Source organism: Oncorhynchus mykiss, chromosome Y (assembly GCF_013265735.2).
Source record: "Oncorhynchus mykiss isolate Arlee chromosome Y, USDA_OmykA_1.1, whole genome shotgun sequence".
Taxonomy (NCBI): Eukaryota; Metazoa; Chordata; class Actinopteri; order Salmoniformes; family Salmonidae; genus Oncorhynchus; species Oncorhynchus mykiss.
Window position 1 is genome coordinate 27940384 of NC_048593.1, and position 22687 is coordinate 27963070.

The window sequence follows — 22687 nt, forward strand, 5'->3', positions numbered from 1 at the left end:
AACATTGTAGAGTTATGTGCGTCCTTTCTCATTAACCTGTGGTGAGTTATTCACAATTTTAGATGAACACATAAGGTTTTATGTAATATGGTTAAATAAAGAGCCAAATTATTGATTATTATTATATTATTATTTGTGCCCTGATCCTGTAAGTGCTCTTTGTCACTTCCCACGAGCGGGTTTGTGACAAAAACTCACACTCATTCTTATGTTTAATAAATGTATCGTATAGTTTGTGTGTTTCAGGCTTACAATGATGGCAAAAAACAACATTTGAGAGTGCGCTGACCCTGGTGCTGGAGGGGGTACGCAGCTGGAGGTTGAATGTTTGAAGGGATACAGGACTATACGGGGCGGCAGGGCAGCCTAGTGGTTCGAGCGTTGGACTAGTAACCAGAAGGTTGCAAGTTCAAATTCCTGAGCTGACAAGGTACAAATCTCTCGTTCTGCCCCTGAATAGGCAGTTAACCCACTGTTCCTAGGCCGTCATTGAAAATAAGAATTTGTTTTAACTGACTTGCCTAGTAAAAAATGTTTTTTAAAGGTTTGGGATCCACTGCTCTAGACCATCTCAGACATACTCTCGTCCTTAATAACATGCAGAAAACACCCATCTCACAGTCTGTACATTCTGGAACATTTGTATCTATTCGCCCTCTCTGTGTGCATTCTTCTGTAATGTTGGTCAACATATTTACAGGCAGTCCACTGCGACTGGATTTTTCTAAGCAGGATTCTCCAAGAGACTGTGGTATAAGTCTCCACATTGGCTGGATATTAAAGGAGGTCAGTGCAGTGCTGCTCTGTAATATACAATGGCATGCTAGCTCACTCTAACAGCATAGTCGCCATGGCAGGAACATGCTACGCTGCTATGTACAAGGTCAGAAATGTCTTTCGGCATTTTACTGTACATATCCCCATGCCTAGAAAAGCAACCTTCTGTACACTGGGCTGTTCCTGTATATGTTGTGCTGTGCTGTTGTCCACAATTTGTTTTAGATTTTATTGCCCATTGATACCTGCAGCACTCTCAGGCCAATAACAATACCGTGACAGTGCTGTGTTTGAAAGGTGGCCATTTGCCCCACAAATGTCACCTCCCCAGAGAAGGACATCACAAAGAGAGCCCTCCCAGTGCCCTATGTTCAGGGTGAAGGACATTGCAGAAGTCACCTCCCACTTAACACACACACGCACGCACACAAACCCACACATGCACACACAGGCATGCACACACAATGCACTCCCAAAATAAACTCACATATTCCCACAAACATCGCTACACTGGGGGAAGAACACAATCACAAACAGCCACGCACACAAAGAAATCCATATTTGCGAGTGGATTCCTCTGTGCTGATTTGATAAGGCTGGTGAGTGGATAAGGAGTGGGACGTCTGTAGAATAGTAAGTAGGGGCTCCAGCTCAGAGCCTCCTCAGGCTTTGATGTCAGCTTTAAACTCGGCTTTATGTCGGCAACAGTTGCCAAGCAAAGGATACACTCAACAATCACTGGCATTACCTTTCAGGTGACAGAGAATCTAATCAATTTAAGTTCTCTGAAATACTGTATTTTTGTGCATTATGGTCAACAAAAAAGAGCACCACAAGCTGAGTTAGGGAGGCTGGCAAATAGGGAGATTGTTAAGCAGGCGCATTCATAACCACTCACTCAGTAACTATCTCACACACTTGCAAAAAAGCTGACTTTCTCTTTTCACACAGCCCAGCTCTTAAAGAGACTCAAAACTGTACAAATATTGCAGAGACTAGTTACAACATTTTACACAAATGTAGGTGAATAATTCAAGCAATGATGGCTGTATTCCATAAAACCCCCTGGAAAGAACCTTCAAAGAGTTACATCATAATAACATAGCCTCATTCTGGGCCCAGAGGGTATTTAGCTCCATCACGCTCTCACATGCTCAGAGTCAGCCTGCTGATCACAAACTGAAATCATCTCTGTCAGGCTACTGTTATGTGGGCCAGACATGGCAGTCATGTACAAGTCGGGGCTCTCATAGTTTTTTGGACATGGTGCTTTCATGGCTCCAGAAGGGAAAATGGCTATTCACTTCAGATAATGGAATACCCTGAAATTTCTGTCTGTGAGATTATTGCAAAGTTATACAGTAGTTGAATCATCATTATCACCATAATCACCGTAACCACTGTAATTATTATTATCATCATCATCCTCATGATTTATTATCATAAACTTCTTCAGTTCCCTCCATTATTACCTTCCTCATTGTGATTGATCGTTAGAGAAAGGAACTTTGAAAGAGGGAGATAGAAAAGGTCATCTTGTAGCCTGTAGATATAACTCTGATCCCAAAAGGGCTTGCTTGACTTGTCTCTTTCAACAGATGATTTGGCTTTTTTGAAATTGATTTGCTGACTGCAGTTCAACAGACAGCCCTGCTACCAAATAAAAATAGATCCCGCCCCGATGTTGTCCAATAAAACATCATTTTGATGTCCCGCCTCCAGCTGTGAGGTGTGTGATTTGCAGGTGGACAGATGGTGGAGGCCAGGCATAGTCACACTTTCACCGCGGTGATTGCCATTAATTAGAAGAGTGGACTCGAGAGTAGTAATTATGATGACATGAAGTGATTATTGTTACACACCTCTCTCTCACACATACACACAGACACAATCACACATTTGCACATCAAAATACAACAATTATAAATTAAAGTGTGTGCGCGAGTGGAGGTGATTTCTAGAAACTAGGACAGGTGATGGGAAGGCAGTAGATGAATGACAGAGAGATTATACAGGCTGTGCCTTTGGTAGTGAGTGTGCTAGAGGAGAAGGGGTAAAGGTGATTGACAGGGAGGAAGGGTGGTGGTGCTGACTTGGGCCCTTGTCTATCTTCCTCTCTGGTGGCAGGTGAGAGGAATTCCTCCCAGACCCAGACCTGATGGGCTGTTGACCCCTGACACTTCATCATGGTGCAGCCCAGTGCACTTCTGGGGAAAGGGGACCATTCCTCCAGCCAGCCCAAGTGCATGATGGGCGATTAAGTCCCTATTTAGTTCTCAGTGTCACTGCTGCCCTTCCCCCACCATCGGTCCCCTGTGCTACGAGGCATCAGCCTTGGGGGCTTTTTTTTCTTTCCTGCAGTTCTTGATGGAGAAAGTTCTTTCATGACGTTCTTCTGACGTCTTCACTGTCTTCTGGGCAGGGCCTTCTTTCTCTTTCTCTTTCTCTTTCTCTTTCTCTTTCTCTTTCTCTTTCTCTTTCTCTTTCTCTTTCTGTTCGTTGACTAGCTCGTGTAGCGATGGCTCCTTATACATGGCAACTGTGGGGCAGATAAGGGAAACAGTTGAAGTGTCCCAATGGTGAACATAAGCATCTATAAGCATTTATAATAACTTTACACGTTTCTGATATATCCCTGTTTAGTAAAACAATCAGCACAGCATGGACAGGAGGGCACGTGACCAACCTTCTATAACTTTAGGCAGGAAGTGTGCAGCACCTTTGGTCTTCTTCACCCGGTTGCCCTTCATGACTTGTCCGTCGCGGTTGATACCGATATACCAGGAGCGGCCCGACTGGCTCTGTCTGTAGAGCATGGAGGAGTACGTCACGTAGTAGTTCTCAAACACACTCTCCTTGAACTTACACTCGGGGGTGAAGTGTTCCTAAAGAGGGAGACAGAGACACAGAGAGAGAGAGAGAGAGAGAGAGACAGAAGAGAGAGAGACAGAAGAGAGAGAGAGACAGAAGAGAGAGAGAGAGAGAGAGAGACTGTCACATTAACAAACAATCAGGCAAACTAAAACAAACATCATGAGAGGAACTGCTATACACATTCAGTTAACACTGAAACACAAACATACATTCATACAAATGTATGCATAGTATGTGCTCACACATACTGTACACAAGCACACACAAGCTCAGTGAAAAACAGATGAATTATGAAAGTTGTGTCTAAAGGGAATCGAAGGGAAAGCTAGGATTCTATGTGTATTCATGTTTCTTTGAAAGCGAGAACATCCTGGTCTTTGGGGAGAAGGGTGTGGAGTGATTTCACTCGTAGTGAGGCATTACATTATAGCATCAGTGGTACAAACTTAACACAAACTAAGGTACAGAGGAAGAGACAAACCACTGGGAAATCCACCTACAAATACAAACACATAGTATGCAAATTAACAAATATACACATATTAACTTACTTTGGAAGCAGATGAAAGTTCAGAGGCAGAACAAATGGTTCAAATGGAAGTCCCTTTCAACCTTCAAATGAAAATATTCAATCCAGAGCATTCACACTGTCCTACTAGGTGACAGTGAACACACAGCAGCACCCACGGCTTCCAAAGTTAAATCTTTCAAACAGTTAGAACACAGTTATTGGCTGTTAGCACATATCCCCAGTACCCACACCAGTGCTTAACCCTCCTACCTCTAGCACTAACATAAGGACCATTAAACCCTGCAGAATGTTTCCTGGTGATTGTAACCACTAGCGACAGGTATACATCTCTCTTAGTCACCGTCAGGGTCCTTCCCCTGTCAGAGAGCAAACCCAATCTGCACGATTGATTTAGTGAGAGCAGCAGGGCAGAAACAGCTGACTGGATACTTTCTCTGAGACTTAGGGAGATTGGTGGAGATGGAGGACTCGTCAGGGATGAAGGAGCTCCATGGTCACACATTCACAGATCATCACCTCTCACCTTCAAGGTGCTGTGGCATGCATGTCTGGGAAAGCCAATCACGTGCTGTATCTACGAGTGGTACCATACCCTTGCCCGCCCACCCTCACCCCTATTCTCTGTCGTACCCCCGGTACCACCTCAGCCCCACCCCTATTCTCTATCGTACCCCCGTACCACCTCAGCCCCACCCCTATTCTCTATCGTACCCCCGGTACCACCTCAGCCCCACCCCTATTCTCTATTGTACCCCCGGTACCACCTCAGCCCCACCCCTATTCTCTATCGTACCCCCGGTACCACCTCAGCCCCACCCCTATTCTCTATCGTACCCCCGGTACCACCTCAGCCCCACCCCTATTCTCTATCGTACCCCCGGTACCACCTCAGCCCCACCCCTATTCTCTATCGTACCCCCGGTACCACCTTTTCTGTCGTATCCCCGATACCACCCCAGCCCCACCCCTGTTCTCTATCGTACCTCCAGACCACCCCAGCCCCACCCCTGCTCTCTATCGTACCTCCAGACCACCCCAGCCCCACCCCTGCTCTCTATCGTACCTCCAGACCACCCCAGCCCCACCCCTGCTCTCTATCGTACCTCCAGACCACCCCATCCCCAGCCCTGCTCTCTATCATACCTCCAGACCACCCCAGCCCCACCCCTGCTCTCTATCGTACCTCCAGACCACCCCAGCCCCACCCCTGCTCTCTATCGTACCTCCAGACCACCCCAGCCCCACCCCTGCTCTCTATCGTACCTCCAGACCACCCCAGCCCAACCCCTGCTCTCTATCGTACCTCCAGACCACCCCAGCCCCACCCCTGCTCTCTATCGTACCTCCAGACCACCCCAGCCCAACCCCTGCTCTCTATCGTACCTCCAGACCACCCCAGCCCCACCCCTATTCTCTATCGTACCTCCAGACCACCCCAGCCCCAGCCCTGCTCTCTATCGTACCTCCAGACCACCCCAGCCCCAGCCCTGCTCTCTATCGTACCTCCAGACCACCCCAGCCCCACCCCTATTCTCTATCGTACCTCCAGACCACCCCAGCCCCACCCCTGCTCTCTATCGTACCTCCAGACCACCCCAGCCCCACCCCTGCTCTCTATCGTACCTCCAGACCACCCCAGCCCAACCCCTGCTCTCTATCGTACCTCCAGACCACCCCAGCCCCACCCCTATTCTCTATCGTACCTCCAGACCACCCCAGCCCCACCCCTGCTCTCTATCGTACCTCCAGACCACCCCAGCCCCAGCCCTGCTCTCTATCGTACCTCCAGACCACCCCAGCCCCAGCCCTGCTCTCTATCGTACCTCCAGACCACCCCAGCCCCACCCCTATTCTCTATCGTACCTCCAGACCACCCCAGCCCCACCCCTGCTCTCTATCGTACCTCCAGACCACCCCAGCCCCAGCCCTGCTCTCTATCGTACCTCCAGACCACCCCAGCCCCACCCCTGCTCTCTATCGTACCTCCAGACCACCCCAGCCCCACCCTGCTCTCTATCGTACCTCCAGACCACCCCAGCCCCACCCCTGTTCTCTATCGTACCCCGGTACCATCCCAGCCCTGCTTACCTATAGGTACATTCCACCTCTACATCACAGAGTTATTTATAGATCTTCTGACAAGTCTGATATCTTCAGCTGCACTCACACACACCAGAGGAGATCAATAGATGATCTGCTTCATTCATTATTAATCAGGCTGGAGAGAGGCCTGCTCCCCTGGACCTGCAGGGGAAAGCAGTGCACGAAGGCATTTTCAATGAGTCTCCAATCACCATAACCCAGGACTCCACCACTGACCTATGTGTCCCCATAACCCAAAACTAAACCTCTGATCATCACCAGGCATTATAACCCATCACTAAGACCTAGATTACCTTAAATTCTGAAATGACCCTCATGGTAACAACCTTCGTTCTCTGAAATTATACCATCAGAAAAACCCACAAGGCGACTTCTGAACATTACCATGTTGATAATCCTTGATGAATTCTGTGGAATGATCCTTGTGATAACCCACTTCCTCATCATAACATCTATCTAACAGCATTTTGTAGCCAGGCGTCTCCTGAGAATTCCTGGCAAGATGTCAGCAGAGAGGAATTACCCTGATCATAACCGACTGCTAAACCCCTGAACTAATCATCCTGATAACCCCCAACTCAGCTACCATGGCTGCTACAGTATATCTAACTCACACAGCCTAGTTTCTGTAATTACCATACCTTTAATCCATGACTCAGCCTCAAGGTAACCCACTATCTATCTTTGCAGTATGGTAGAGGACTCCCCATGATGTGACCTTCAAACCTACACTGATTTAGCTACCTTCTACCTTTGAGCCCACCTTAAGAACCAGTTGAGTAAATATGTGTGTGGAACCTGACAGGGAGGGTCACCCTTTTTAAGTGCAGAAGAGGGACATTTTCATTTAAAGATGAGTGCTTGGACTAAAGTATAAAATGGAATAAAAATCTCATCCTTCACTGGTGACTTATTGACTGACTCAGGCGGGTTCCTTCCCCTGCATCTCCAGCCAGAATGAATTCTAATGAAATCCTGCGAGAGAGGTAATATCCAGCGTCCGTGCAGAGAATCCTGAGGATGGGTAGAACCTCTTTATCATGCAAAGCAGTATCCCTACGTTCCCCTCCCCCTCTCTCCTCCTCTACCTCCTTCTCCCTCAGCCAGCCCTTATGTCTGATTACATCTACCTACCTGCTCCAGGACGCTTAACTCCTAACACCACCTTATGCTACGCTGCTCTGCTCTGTTCTCCTGGAACAATAATCAAGCCAAGGACTCAGACCAGGGGCTAGCACACCAGGCAGCTACAAGCTACACCTAACAGTGTTTACACAACCTTTCAGATCAATTGGTGTAACTGGTACCTCTTCTCCAGCCATGCAGTTGGGTCCATTCATACATGTTCATAGTGGGGGAGTTCTCTCCCACTTTTAATTTGAGGCCTATTTTAACACTGAAAAAGCAGTTTCTAAATTAAGTTAAAACATCAATGTGACATTATTACATACAAAGATATACGATGACATTTAAAATTGTAAATGTAATAAAACAACAAACTTTTCTATGGAGTTTTTATGACATGCGCCCCATTAAAAGACCGGTAGCTTCCCGGTAGCCTTCACATGTGTAGCTTGTTGTTTATGTTTGCCAATCAAAGAGTCAATACAGGCACTGTTATACTGTATGGGATGATACAAAGTTAGCTAGTCTTGGCTGTAGTCAAGTTGCCTTGGCTACTGCATCTCTCCCTCTGTCTGCTCCTCCCATCTCACACACACGGGCCCCTCCGCTGCGGCAGCAAAAGAGCTCCAGCCTCTCTCTCTTGCACAGCAGTGCTCACGTTAAAACAGTACCTAAAAAAAACATAGGTATTTTGAATATCTAGATATCCATCAAAAATGTATGATACTGTTCGAATAGTGAAATTATTCAAATGCCCGTTCCCTAGCTAAAAATTGAGGTACTGTTTCCTTGGCGTAGTCCTCTGTATTGCCACCAGGGGTTGTAGTGACACATTAGGCAGTCCTGCCTGTGTCTGTTGATCACCCCCAGCAGTCCCTTGGTAATCTAGGGCCTTTTACCTTTCCCTGTCTCCTCCATCCTCTGTGACCCGGAAACCGATAATTGGTCAAGTGGTCGGGGAGAGTGTCATTTCGTTAGTAGGTGAACGGAAGAGTGTCCTCCTCGATATAGCCATCTTTCATCGAGGATAGTCATGTGTATCCTACCTATGTCTTTCACGGAAGAGTTTTTAAAACCAGCTTTTGTTTAGTCAGAGGAGAAAAGCATGCATACTTTTAAAAACATATGCTACTTCTGGTTTTAGCTCGAAAATGTTTTTACACAACTAATTAATTAGCTTTTATCACTTTATACATTTATTTTGGGCTACACCAATGTAATCTTCAATTACCTGATTTCATACAAGCAAATCTCCCCGATTACCTTTGACATTTTTCAAAAATAGGAAAGAGAGAGGATGGAGTAGAGAGATCACAGGAGTTGAGCAAATCCAATTAAGAAAAGGCCTAGGATATGCTGTGAAATCTGCCTATCTGTAGTAATCCCGCCATGTTTCCATGCTGCTGCATTAACGCTGCAGCAGCAACCCACCTTCAGATCGTAACTTTCACTGACTCTCCTAATGGGTCTTTCCTCTGGCTGTGTGTGTGTGTGTGTGTGTGTGTGTGTGTGTGTGTGTGTGTGTGTGTGTGTGTGTGTGTGTGTGTGTGTGTGTGTGTGTGAGAGAGAGAGAGAGAGAGAGAGAGAGAGAGAGAGAGAGAGAGAGAGAGAGAGAGAGAGAGAGAGAGAGAGAGAGAGAGAGAGAGAGAGAGAGAGAGAGAGAGAGAGAGAGAGAGAGAGAGAGAGAGAGAGAGAGAATGTGTGTGTGTTTCGAAGTGTGCAGAGGCGGGGGACACCTGCACATGTTGTTGATGCATTTAGAACCAGGTGCAGATGTTCTGTGACATGGCACATTACATAAGTCAATAAGGCATAGATGCACTTTTAACCCCTAGAGTCGTTTGATGCACCCTTATGTCACACAGTTAAGCCATTTGTATATTGAATAGCTCCCCGGTCTACACAAGAGGATCTGGACAGGAAAATCGTCACAACAATGTCTGTAAAACCCAAACCATTAGAGCTACAAACGAGTAAGTCACCACCATCAAAAGATGAGACTATCAGTTGTTTTGTTCCACGACACACACAAGTTTCAGGGGAGTCATCTGAAGGTAACGGGCTGTAAAAATGGCAGAACATGCATAGGAGGTAAAAAGCTCCACGAATAACGTGACCAAACACCTTCAGTTTTCTTATATCGTTCATATATAGGACAGGCACTTCAAAACCTTCCTTTTGGACTGTCTGTTTTGCCATGTACAAATGTGTTATTCAATGCGTTTCTAAGGGCTATAGCAGTAAAGGCCAATTTTTTATATAAATGCTTTATATACCTACAGGGTCCTAAAATTCAAAATAAAATGGCTAAATTATAAATTTTATGACCGTCTTAAAATAATTATATATGTTAGCTTAGTAGATATTGTGGTCTGAGGGCTTAACCACCACATGGCCCTTCTTTAGTGGTTTATGATGCCACAGCCTGGTATGATGTGTGTGCAACAACTGAGCAGAGTAGGTGGGGTCTAGGGGATGTGTAGTGATGTCTACTGGCTGATCTACTGTACAGCCGTCTCTGGGTTGGCTGACATGTGGAGAATCTGTTGATGTGATTCACGTGGGAGGGGAGTGGCAGCTATGACCACGCATCGACCTCTCATCCCTTTATTCCTCCATTTGTCACCCGCTGCTCAATGTCCCGTTTATGGGAGAGAGAAAGCGGAGGGAGATGGAGAGCGGGAGAAAGATAGAGAGATATTGTACTTGTGATGTTTCTGTTTCATAAAAAAAGGGTGTACTTCTCTGCATGTGTATTGGGTTTTTAAGTGTTTGTGTGTATGTGTGTGTGTGTGTGTGTGTTGTGAACAAAGAGCATTGCTGACAAATGTATCAGGGCTGTAGAATTTACCTAAGACTATCACAAAGACTAGAACAATGGCTGTCACTGGTGCTGCAGGCAAGTCTACATCTCTTACTTAGTACTTACTATCTTAGCAGAGAGCCTTGGTGCTGGACTAATGATAAAGGAATAGAAAGAAGGAACCCTGCCTGCAGACAGTATTACTTCTAGCTAAGTGCACTTAATTGCCTGGATGGCAACATGTCTCCCTCTGTACCATTCCATTCCATTTCTCTCTACCTCATCCCTTCTTTCTCTATCCCTGCAGTTTTGCCCGATTACTTTTCTCTTCTCTCTCCTGTTCTTTCTCCCCCATTGTGATGGAGATGATGCTATCTGGCTGGCTGTGTTGTCCTGCATCTCAATGCAGCCCTCGCAGGTGACGAATGGACTACACAGCCATTTATCAGGAAAGGTCTCTCTCTCGCTCTCTCTCCGCCTTTCCTTCTCCCTCCCTCTATCTCTCTATCACGCACACACACACACACACACACACACACACACACACACAAACAAACGTCCAAATGTCCGAACACGAACACCACATAACACAGTGATTTATATTTACAAACACAATAACAGTTACTCATACAAGCACAAACCATACAAAACACTATTAACCAACACACACAACAACCACTACACAAATACACAAAAGAGTGTACACTGAGTGTATAAAACATTAAGAACACATTTCATTTTTTAATTTTTTTTTATTGAATATCCAAAACATATTTTTAAAGAAAAGAAAATAACAAAAAAGATAATTAATTCCATTCCCCACACCCAAGAACCCCCCCCCCCCCCCCATGCACCAACAACCAAGAAAATTAACTCATGAGAAAAAAGAAAAAGACAAAACAAAACAGAAAACAACAATGCAAAAAAAAAAACAAAGACATCAAGGACAACTAAAATCATAAGAGCAAGGCCAACTGTATATATTTGAGTGTATGTCTGGCACTAATTACATATGTGTGTGTCTGTGTATGTGTGTATTTGAATGAAAAAAAAAAACACTGCCCCTCAGTGTCATTCAAACTTACTTTTTATTATGTTTTATTTGACTTTATTTTTTATACTTTATCTTTGACCATCATTCTATCTCCTGCCCAGCAACTCCACTCCCACTTGTCTCCAATTCCACATCCCAACCCTCAGATTCCCTCAGCCCATCGCACCTATCTCTGTAGGCCACCCTCTTCGGATTTCTATACAACATATATCTTTCAACTATGCTGTGATGTTTAACGTACAATTTCAATCAATTTAATCCAATATAATCCATAGATTGCGATTTGAAGATAATTGACTGACCCAGTCTCTCCAGATCTCAGTACTATTGCTAGGGTCAATTTTCTATCAATGTTATGCATTTTTAGCCCTTCCTGAACCTGAGACAGGCTACCTGAGGGCAATACCAAAATAAATTGTCTATCGATTCTGTATCCTCACAACAAAATCTGCGGAGCTTCGATGATTTTATGCCCCAAATATTCAACATATTGTTGGTGGCAAGAATTCTACATAATAATTTTAGCTGAAAAGCACGAAGTCTTGAATCTTGCGTCATTTTATACATCAACTCATACACCCTGTACCATGGAATCTGTACATCAAAAATCTCTTACCAACTATTTTGCAATCTCTATGGCACAGTTGTCAACATACTGGTCCTCAAATGAAACTGGTATACTTTCCAATTTATGCTATTTTTATTCCTCCGTCAGTTTTGATCCTTTATACTGGGCAGACAGACTTGTTCCCTACCTCCTCCAGCTGCCACCTGCTATAAACAATTTGGTTGTACTCTTGGATTGAGCAGACCTTCCTGTACAATTTTGATAACTCCATAAAAGGCATATCCATTCCAATTTACAATATCATTTAAAAAATGATAAAATACCCTTTTCAAACATCTTTCCCATAAATACAGGTATTTTATCAACCAGCACATTTGAGTTCAGCCATAATATTTGTTGTAATATTTGTTCTATCTTTTCAGGGGGATGAAATAGAAATTGTAGCCAGCTCTGCAATGCTTTTTTTTTAAAAGAGAGATACTTTGAAAAAGTATCATATTCAAATAATCGAAAATGAGACATGGCAATCTGCACAAAGGCAAAAAGGACATTTTTAAACTATGGATGAGCTTTTCATAGTAATTTACTTGAGAACCATTTAGAATTCAAGTCAAACATTTGAATAAGTGAAGCTTTTAGAGAGGAGGTTAGTGCTTTATTATTTAATCTTCTCAACCCACCCAATTCATATTCATTACAGTATATAGATAGGCACGCTTTATTTTGTCTGGTTTAGCTTCCCAGATAAAGATAAATATTTTTTGCTCATATGATTTGAAAAACGAATCATCAGGAGTAGGCAGTGAGTAAACTGAGATATGACTAAGGAGTTAATCAGGGTATTTTTTTCCATAAATAGACAGGTATTTAACTCTCCATGGTTGCAGGATCTAAGTTTTCTATTGAAATTCATTGTGGAGAGCTTATTTATATATTTTGTGATATGAATACCAAGTCAGCCCATTTTATAGGTAAACTGCAGGGTAATGTAAAATGTGTATTTTTTAAAGATCCAATCCGTAATATTGTAAACTTAATCATAATTAGGTTTTAGTCCAAAGAGTCCATAAAAGTTATCTAGATCTTCAATGAGACATTGCAGGGATCAAGCTTGTGGACTTGAGTCATCGGCATACATGGACACCTTTGTTTTTAAGCCTTGGATTTCTAATCCTCTAAGGTTGTTATTGGATCTAATTTTAATAGCTAGCATTTCACTGAACATAACGAATAGATATGGTGACAGCGGACACCCTTGTTTAACTCCTCTTGAAAATGTAAAACTCCCTTAGAAGTAGCTGTTATTTACTATTTTACACCTGGGGTTGCTATATATTACTTTTACCCATTTTATAAGAGAATCACCAAAATTGCCATTTATAAATAAAATCCAGTCTTACTTTATCAAATGCCTTTTCAAAATCCGTAAATGCCAGGCCTGGCTTCTTAGATGTTTTATGACGTTCTTGTCACAAGAAGTGGACCAAAGTGCAGCGTGGTGTGAATGCATCATTTAATAGATTACAAAAAACACGAAGTAAATTGTACAAAACCAATAAACAAATAATGACCGTGAAGCTATAATAAGCACTGTGCTAACACAAGCAACTAACATAGACAATCACCCACAAACAAACAGTGAAACCCAGGCTACCTAAGTATGATTCTCAATCAGAGACAACTAATAACACCTGCCTCTGATTGAGAACCATACTAGGCCGAAACATAGAAATCCCAAAATCATAGAAAAACAAACATAGACTGCCCACCCCAACTCACGCCCTGACCATACTAAATAATGACAAAACAACAGAAATACAGGTCAGAATGTGAACGTTTCTAGAAGTTGTTGTATAATATCTCCAATGTATCGTCCATGTAAAAAAAACACCCTTTAGCGGGATAATTTTCGTCAACATCCGCTGAATTGCAGAATGCCAAATTCAAATTAAAATTACAAAAAATATTTAATTTTCATAAAATCACAAGTGCAATATACAAAAACACAGTTTAGCTTGTTGTTAATCCACCTGGCATGTCAGATAAATAAAAAAAAGCTTTACAGCAAAAGTAAACCAAACGTTTATGTTAGGGCAGCTCTCTCAGCAGACAAAACATCACGAAAGTCAGAAAAGCAATCAAATTAATCACTTACCTTTGATGATCTTTGGATGTTTGCACTCACGAGACTCCCAGTTACACAATAAATGTTTGTTTTGTCCAAAAACCTCCATTTGGTTGGCGTGTTTTGTTCAGTCATCCACAGGCTCGCTCGCGTAGGTCACGACGGGCAGACGAAGATTCCAAATAGTATCAATAAGTTCGTAGAAACACGGCAAACGTTTTTTATAATCAATCCTCAGGTTAATTTTACAATAAATAATCGATAATATTTCAACCGGACGGTAGCTTTTTCAATAGGAGAGAGAGAGAAAAGGTCTGCTCCAAGCTGCTCACGCATGCGAAAATCTAAGAACACCCAGCTATCCACTGACTCGATGTGATCATGAAACTATGTCTATAGACTGTTCACACCATGTGGAAGCCATGGGGAAAGGAATCTGGTTGATATCCCTTTAAATGGAGGGAAGGCATGCAATGGAACAGAGAGGTTTCAGAAAAACTGCACTTCCTGGTTGGATTTTCCTCAGGTTTTCGCCTGCAATATCAGTTCTGTTATACTCAATATTTATACTGTTATATTGTTATACTCAATATTTTTGACAGTTTTGGAAACTTTACAGTGTTTTCTATCCTAATCTGCCAATTATATGCACATTCTAGCTTCTGGGCCTGAGAAATAGGCAGTTTCATTTGGGTACGTTTTTCATCCAAACATCAAAATACTGCCCCCTAGTCTCAAGAGGTTAATAGCCTCAAAAATATATTCCTCTGTAATTTGGCCTTTGCACTGATCTTTCTGTACATTTCTTAAACGTTATATATTTTTCTATTATTTCAAAATAATTCCTTACAGTAATCTTCATTCAGTGGGAGAGGATGAGACGGAAAATAGAACATCTATTTGAAATATTTAGCTTCCTCTTTTAAAATATAATTAGTAGAATCATAGATGACACCGTCTTCAGTAATGAGTTTCTGCAAATTATTTGTGTAAGTGTTCCTGTGTTGGAGATTCAGGAAGGATTTTGTGCATTTTTCTGCATATTCCATCCTGTTTGCTTTATTTTACATTAGATCGTTCTTGAATAAGTTCCTCAAGTTCTTTTTGTTTTTCCACTAACTTATTTTCTATCTCTGTAGTATTGTTTTTTATTGCCATCCACCTGTACTATAATGTATTTCCCTTGTTAGTCTTGTCTCTTTATCCAGATATTGCTTTTTTATTATTGAATTGAATGACCTCTGAAGGTACATTTAAAGGTATGCCAAACAATAAGTGGATTTGCTGTTCCTATATTATACTGGAAAAATTCAGTCATAAATTATTTTGTCTTAGTTAAAAATAAGTTGTCCTCCAGTAAACTTTGATAAAATTTCCAATATCCCCATCCACGTGGAAATTATATAAAAGTTATGTGAAGGCCAATTAGATGATGATCCGATTCCATTCTATTATTGAAACTTTTTCAACCTTCGACGCAAGAGAGAAAGAGACAAGAAAGTAGTCAAGACGACCAGCTTGATTAAGTCTCCTCCATGCATATCTCACTAGGTCGTGATTTTTTAGTCTCCAAATATCCACTATTTCTAATGTGCTAATAATATTTGTGATTTCCTTAAGGGAACAGTGATGATAGTTTGTAGAGTGATTTCCTTTACGTTCCATTGAGGTACTTAACACTGTGTTATAGTCTCTTACCATAATGATTTGATCATTTGTTGCCTGTAGGATCAATAAATTGATATAAATATTTTCGAAGAAGTATGGAACATCCTGATTTGGACCACAAATATTAATGAGCCAAATCTCTTTCTCATCCACTTTCATATTCAAAAAGATACATCTTCCTTGAGAATCATTCCTAACTACTTGCACATTCAGATTGACATTTTTGTTAATGAACACCATCACACATTTTGAGTTCTTTTGTCGATGACAGAAAATTATTTTAACACCCCATTCCTTTTTCCATGCAACTTCATCTTAGGATGTAGTGTGAGTTTCCTGTAAACAGTATACAGTTGAAGTCGGAAGTTTACATACAAATACATAGACAAATACATTGAGGTCAGGGCTTTGTGATGGCCACTCCAATACCTTGACTTTGTTGTCCTTAAGCCATTTTGCCACAACTTTCGAAGTATACTTGGGGCCATTGCAAATGGGAAGACCCATTGGCGACCAAGCTTTAACTTCCTGACTGATGTATTGAGATGTTGCTTCAATATATCCACAAAATGTTCTCTCCTCATGATGCCATCTATTTTGTGAAGTGCACCAGTCCCTCCTGCAGCAAAGCACCCCCACAACATGTTGCTGCTTCACGGTTGGGATGGTGTTCTTCGGCTAGCAATCCCACCCCTTTTTCCTCCAAATAAAATGATGGTCATTAAGGCCAAACTGTTCTATTTTTTGTTTCATCAGACCAGAGGACATTTCTCCAAAAAGTACAATCTTTGTCCCCATGTGCAGTTTCAAACCGTAGTCTAACTTTTTTTATGCCGGTTTTCGAGCAGTGGCTTCTTCCTTGCTGAGCGGCCTTTCAAGTTATGTCGATATAGGACTCGTTTTTACTCTGGATATACTTTTTTTTACCTGTTTCCTCCAGCATCTTCACAAGGTCCTTTGCTGTTGTTCTGGGATTGATTTTCACTTTTCACACCAAAGTACATTCATTTCTAGGAGACAGAACACGTCTCCTTCCTGAGCGGTATGACGGCTGCGTGGTCCCATTGTGTTTATATTTGCGTACTATTGTTTGTACAGATGAAGGTGGTACCTTCAGGCATTTGGAAATTGCTCCCGAGGATGAACAAGAGGTCTTGGCGGATTTCTTTTGATTTTCCTATGATGTCAAGCAAAGAGGCACTGAGTTTGAAATACATCTACAGGTACACCTCCAATTGACTCAAATTATGTCAATTAATGATGTCAAAATGATGTCAAATCCTCTGCCAGCTTGCTACCCATGGCCCGGCTAATCGTCGTGACCCCAACCAACCTCACTACTCACTGGACCCTTATGATCACTCGGCTAAGCATGCCTCCCCTTAATGTCAATATGCCTTGTCCATTGCTGTTCTGGTTAGTGTTTATTGGCTTATTTGACTGTAGAGCCTCTAGCCCTGCTCATTATCCAACCTTTAAAATCCACCACCCACACATGTGAGGACATCACCTGGTTTCAATGATGTTTCTAGAGACAATATCTCTCTCATCATCACTCAATGCCTAGGTTTACCTCCACTGTATTCACATCCTATCATACCTTTGTCTGTACATTCATTATACCTTGAAGCTATTTTATCGCCCCCAGAAACCTCCTTTTACTCTCTGTTCCAGATGTCCCAGACGACCAATTCTCATAGCTTAGCCGTACCCTTTTCCTACTCCTCCTCTGTTCCTCTGGTGATGTGGAGGTGATTCCAGGCCCTGCAGTTCCTAGCTCCACTCCCGTTCCCCAGGCACTCTTTTTTGATGACTTCTGTAACCATAATAGCCTTGGTTTCATGTATGTTAACATTAGAAACCTCCTCCCTAAGTTTGTTTTATTCACTGCTTTAGCAAACTCTGCCAACCCGGATGTCCTAGCCATGTCTGAATCCTGGCTTAGGAAGACCACCAAAAACTCTGAAATCTCCATCCATAACTACAACATTTTCAGACAAGATAGAACAGCCAAAGGGGGCGGTGTTGCAATCTACTGCAGAGATAGCCTGCAGAGTTCTGTCCTACTATCCAGGACTATACCCAAACAATTTGAACTTCTACTTTTAAAAATCCACCTCCCTAAAAACAAGTCTCTCACCGTTGCCGCCTGCTATAGACCACCATCTGCCCCCAGTTGTGCTCTGGACACCATATGTGAACTGATTGCCCCCCATCTATGTTCAGAGCTCGTGCTGCTAGGTGACCTAAACTGGAACACGCTTAACACCCCAGCCATCCTACAATCTAAGCTTGATACTCTCAATCTCACACAAATTATCAATTAACCTACCAGGTACCACCCCAAAGCCGTAAACATGGGCACCCTCATAGATATCATCCTAACCAACTTGCCATCTAAATACACCTCTGCTGTTTCCAACCAAGATCTCAGCGATCACTGCCTCATTGCCTGCATCCGTAATGGGTCAGCGGTCAAGCGACCTCCTCTCATCACTGTCAAACGCTCCCTGAAACACTTCAGCGAACAGGCCTTTCTAATCAACCTGGCCTGGGTGTCCTGGAAGGATATTGACCTCAGCCCGTCAATAGAGGATGCCTGTTTTTTTAAATAAGCATGCCCTATTCAAGAAATATAGTACCAGGAACAGATATAGCCCTTGGTTCTCTCCAGACCTGACTGCCCTTAGCCAACACAAAAACATCCTATGGTGTTCTGCATTAGCATCGAACAGCCCCCGTTATATGCAACTTTTCAGGGAAGATAGAAACCAATATACACAGGCAGTTAGAAAAGCCAAGGCTAGCTTTTTCAAGCAGAAATTTGCTTCCTGCAACACAAACTCAAAAAAGTTCTGGGACACCGTAAAGTCCATGGAGAATAAGAACACCTTCTCCCAGCTGCCCACTGCACTGAGGATAGGAAACTCTGTCACCACCAATAACTCAACTATATTTGAGAATTTCAATAACCGTTTTTCTACGGCTGGCCATGCTTTCCACCTGGCTACCCCTACCCCGGTCAACAGCACTGTACCCCCCACAGCAACTCGCCCAAGCCTTCCCCATTTCTCCTTCTCCCAAATCCAGTCAGCTGATGTTCTGAAAGAGCTGCAAAATCTGGACCCCTACAAATCCGCCGGGCTAGAAAATCTGGATCCTTTTTTTCTAAAATGATCTGCCGAAATTGTTGCAACCCCTATTACTAGCCTGTTCAACCTCTCTTTCGTGTCGTCTGAGATTCCCAAAGATTGGAAAGCAGCTGCGGTCATCCCCCTCTTTAAAGTTGGGGACACTCTTGACCCAAACTAATACAGACCTACAGTGGGGCAAAAAAGTATTTAGTCAGCCACCAATTGTGCACGTCCTCTTGGCTGCATCTCTGATCAGTCTTCTCCTTGTATGAGCTGAAAGTTTAGAGGGACGGCCAGGTCTTGGTAGATTTACAGTGGTCTGATACTCCTTCCATTTCAATATTATCGCTTGCACAGTGCTCCTTGGGATGTTTAAAGCTTGGGAAATCTTTTTGTATCCAAATCCGACTTTAAACTTCTTCACAACAGTATCTCGGACCTGCCTGGTGTGTTCCTTGTTCTTCATGATGCTCTCTGCGCTTTTAACGGACCTCTGAGACTATCACAGTGCAGGTGCATTTATACGGAGACTTGATTACACACAGGTGGATTGTATTTATCATCATTAGTCATTTAGGTCAACATTGGATCATTCAGAGATCCTCACTGAACTTCTGGAGAGAGTTTGCTGCACTGAAAGTAAAGGGGCTGAATAATTTTGCACGCCCAATTTTTCAGTTTATGATTTGTTAAAAAAGTTTGAAATATCCAATAAATGTCGTTCTACTTCATGATTGTGTCCCACTTGTTGTTGATTCTTCACAAAAAAATACAGTTTTATATCTTTATGTTTGAAGCCTGAAATGTGGCAAAAGGTCGCAAAGTTCAAGGGGGCCGAATACTTTCGCAAGGCACTGTACTACCCACCACTGTGACCTGTATCCTCTCGTTGGCTGGCCCTCGCTTCATACTCGTCGCCAAACCCACTGGCTCCAGGTCATCTACAAGACCCTGCTGGGTAAAGTCCCCCCCTATCTCAGCTCGCTGTTCACGCAGCACCCACCTGTAGCAGGCGCTCCAGCAGGTGTATCTCTCTGGTCACCCCCAAAACCAATTCTTCCTTTGGCCCGCCTCTCCTTCCAGTTCTCTGCTGCCAATGACTGGAACGAACTACAAAAATCTATGAAACTGGAAACACTTATCTCCCTCTCTAGCTTTAAGCACCAGGTGTCAGAGCAGCTCACAGATTACTGCACCTGCACATAGCCCACCTATAATTTTGCCCAAACAACTACCCTTTCCTCTACTCTATTTATTTATTTTGCTCATTTGCATCCCATTATTTCTATTTCTACTTCGCACATTCTTCCACTGCAAATCTACCATTCCAGTGTTTTACTTGCTATACTGTATTTACTTTACCACCATGGCCTTTTTTTGCCTTTACCTCTCTTATCTCACCTCATTTGCTCAAATCGTATATAGACTTATTTTTCTACTGTATTATTGAATGTATGTTTGTTTTACTCCATGTGTAACTCTGTGTTGTTGTATGTGTCGAACTGCTTTGCTTTATCTTGGCCAGGTCGCAATTGTAAATGAGAACTTGTTCTAAACTGGCTTAAATAAAGGTGAAAAAAATGTTTGTTTTTTAAATTAGCCTATCAGAAGCTTCTAAAGCCATGACATCATTTTCTGGAATTTTCCAAGCTGTTAAAAGGCACAGTCAACTTAGTGTATGTAAACTTCTGACCCACTGGAATTGTGATACAGTGAATTATAAGTGAAATAATCTTGTGTAAAAATTACTTGTGTCATGCACAAAGTAGATGTCCTAACCGACTTGCCAAAACTATAGTTTGGTAACAAGAAATTTGTGGAGTGGTTGAAAAGCGAGTTTTAATGACTCCAACCTAAGTGTATGTAAACTTCCGACTTCAACTGCATGTTATATTCCTTTTCCTTTAGCCACGTAAAGACTGATCTTCTTTTTTTATAATCTGCTAAACCGTTACAATTATAACTGGCTATACTTATTTCACCCCTTACCATAACTAGATACTATCTCAGTCTAAATTGACCATAATAAGTGCTTGTAAAGTTACTGCCATCAGAGGTATTATGATGGTCAAAACTAGAGCTTTCAAACATCTGATATTTAGGATTGAAGAAATAGTTTCTAGCAATATATGTTTTATTCCCTTGCCTGTTTGTCTGTGAGCCAGTGCCACAGATGTTTGAACATTGAGACAAGATATTTTGTGTGTTGTAAATCTGAGTAAGTTCATGTGTATGATATTGGATGTGATTTAGTGAGACTGTGTACGTTGTCTGTATAAGAGTAAGACTGTAATGTGTGACGTCCAAATAAATAATAACCCTGCCAATTTGCATGGTTAAGTGTCTATGTGTTTAACATGTAGTGTGTATAGCCTTAATATTCATGATGATAATTGTAATCCATATCATATCACAATCATAGTTGATTCATAATTACTTTTAACATAATTAAAAAACACATCCCAGCATTTCCATAGCAATTGACGTTTCACATGATCATGAAAGAGACATTGCATTACTATAGACGGCTTCACTACAGTAAAAATGTGTCCCGTACAATATGTTATTATTCCCCAATGTCCCTATTCTGATATCGCCCCCTTGCTTGTTATAAACATATATAAACATGTAGACAAAGACATAGAAAAGATAAACAAACAAGAAACGTAAAATTATAGAACAGTTCTCGACAATAGAGAGAGAGGTGAGAGAGGGAGAGAAGAGAAGAGAAAAGAGAGAAAGAGAGTGAGAGAAGAGAGCGAGATCAAGTGTGTATGTGTATGTATTAGTCCGCGTCTGAGTACGTGTGTGTTCATATCCACTTCATAGTGTTCAGATATTTTTACAGTTCCAATCAATTTTTCGTAACCTGAAGTCCCTGTAGAATTTAGTAAAGCCATGATGTTATGGAGCTGTCTCTGAATAGCTGTCCATCTATAAAGAGTTTGTCCACAATGAGAAAGGCACGCTTACCCCTCTCCCTCTGTTGCCTCTGTACAGGATATAGTCTCTTGTGATGTTCATTTATCTCCTGTGGAAATTGGTCATTGAGCCCGAATTTGGTCCCTTTAAAAGCTCCCTTCGCCTGCTTTTGTTCAGCTCCATTTGTTGGTATTGTACAAATTTTGCGATGATCGGTTGGGGACCCTTGGTCTTGTCGCTCCGAGTTCCAAGTCTGTGTACACAGTGGAAAGCCACCTTGTTTACAGTCTCTAGAGGAATTTTCAAGGCGGATTGCATGAATTCTCTGATCGCTCCCTCTGGATTATTGGATGCGTCCTCAGGAATCGCAGAAATATTTGATTTTCACACATGCTACGACTTTGTATGTCTAGCAGCGACTCCTTGATCACCCTGTTTTCCCTGAGTAGACAATCCATTTTAGAATCGTGGATTTTTACCTTTGCTGTGAGTGCCTTGTTCTCTCCTTGGAACGTGAGAATTTCACTCTCGCTAAACTCCAAACTCCCCCCTCAGCCCTGCTACCTTCTCACACAACTTTTCCAGTGTTGCATGGATTCCAGCCAGAGCACTAGCCTCTACTTCAACGGTAAGTAAGTTGTCCGTGTCTGTAGATTAATCTGTTTTTATTTTTTTGGGGGGGTTAGAGTTCTTTTGTGAGGTAGTCGGATCTTTCCATGATGGAGAATGTTGTTCCTCCGTAGCTTAAAGCTGTTGGTACTTGTCAATTTCCCTCAGGATCTCCTTAGTATCCAGGTTTGCTCTTCACTGCAACCAGTCGTTTTTCAAAAGTTTTTAACAATGCGTCTTTCCAACGACAACGACCGGTGTCTGTAGTACAGCCACCTAGCACTGTTGTTTGGTTAGCAGTGTTTCCTAGCTGAACATGTTGCGGAATCCACGCGAAAACAAGTTTGGTATTCTTATTTAATTTAATCAATAGCGGTTTTGTTTTAATCAAAA

The 22687-nt window shown here is 42.4% G+C and overlaps 1 protein-coding gene across 1 annotated transcript in view; it reads right to left on the reverse strand.

Annotated features, from left to right (window-relative positions):
* Positions 1-237: 237 nt before the first annotated feature.
* LOC110509401 (fibroblast growth factor 11-like) overlaps positions 238-22687 on the reverse strand; it is a 74815-nt gene continuing 52365 nt past the window's right edge. Inside the window, exons 4-5 of the mRNA XM_036967672.1 lie at positions 3464-3662; positions 238-3316 (exon numbers count right to left, since the gene is read on the reverse strand). Of these exons, the coding sequence (XP_036823567.1) occupies positions 3096-3316; positions 3464-3662 (420 nt within the window). The 3' untranslated portion in view covers positions 238-3095. The remainder of the gene's footprint in view (positions 3317-3463; positions 3663-22687) is intronic.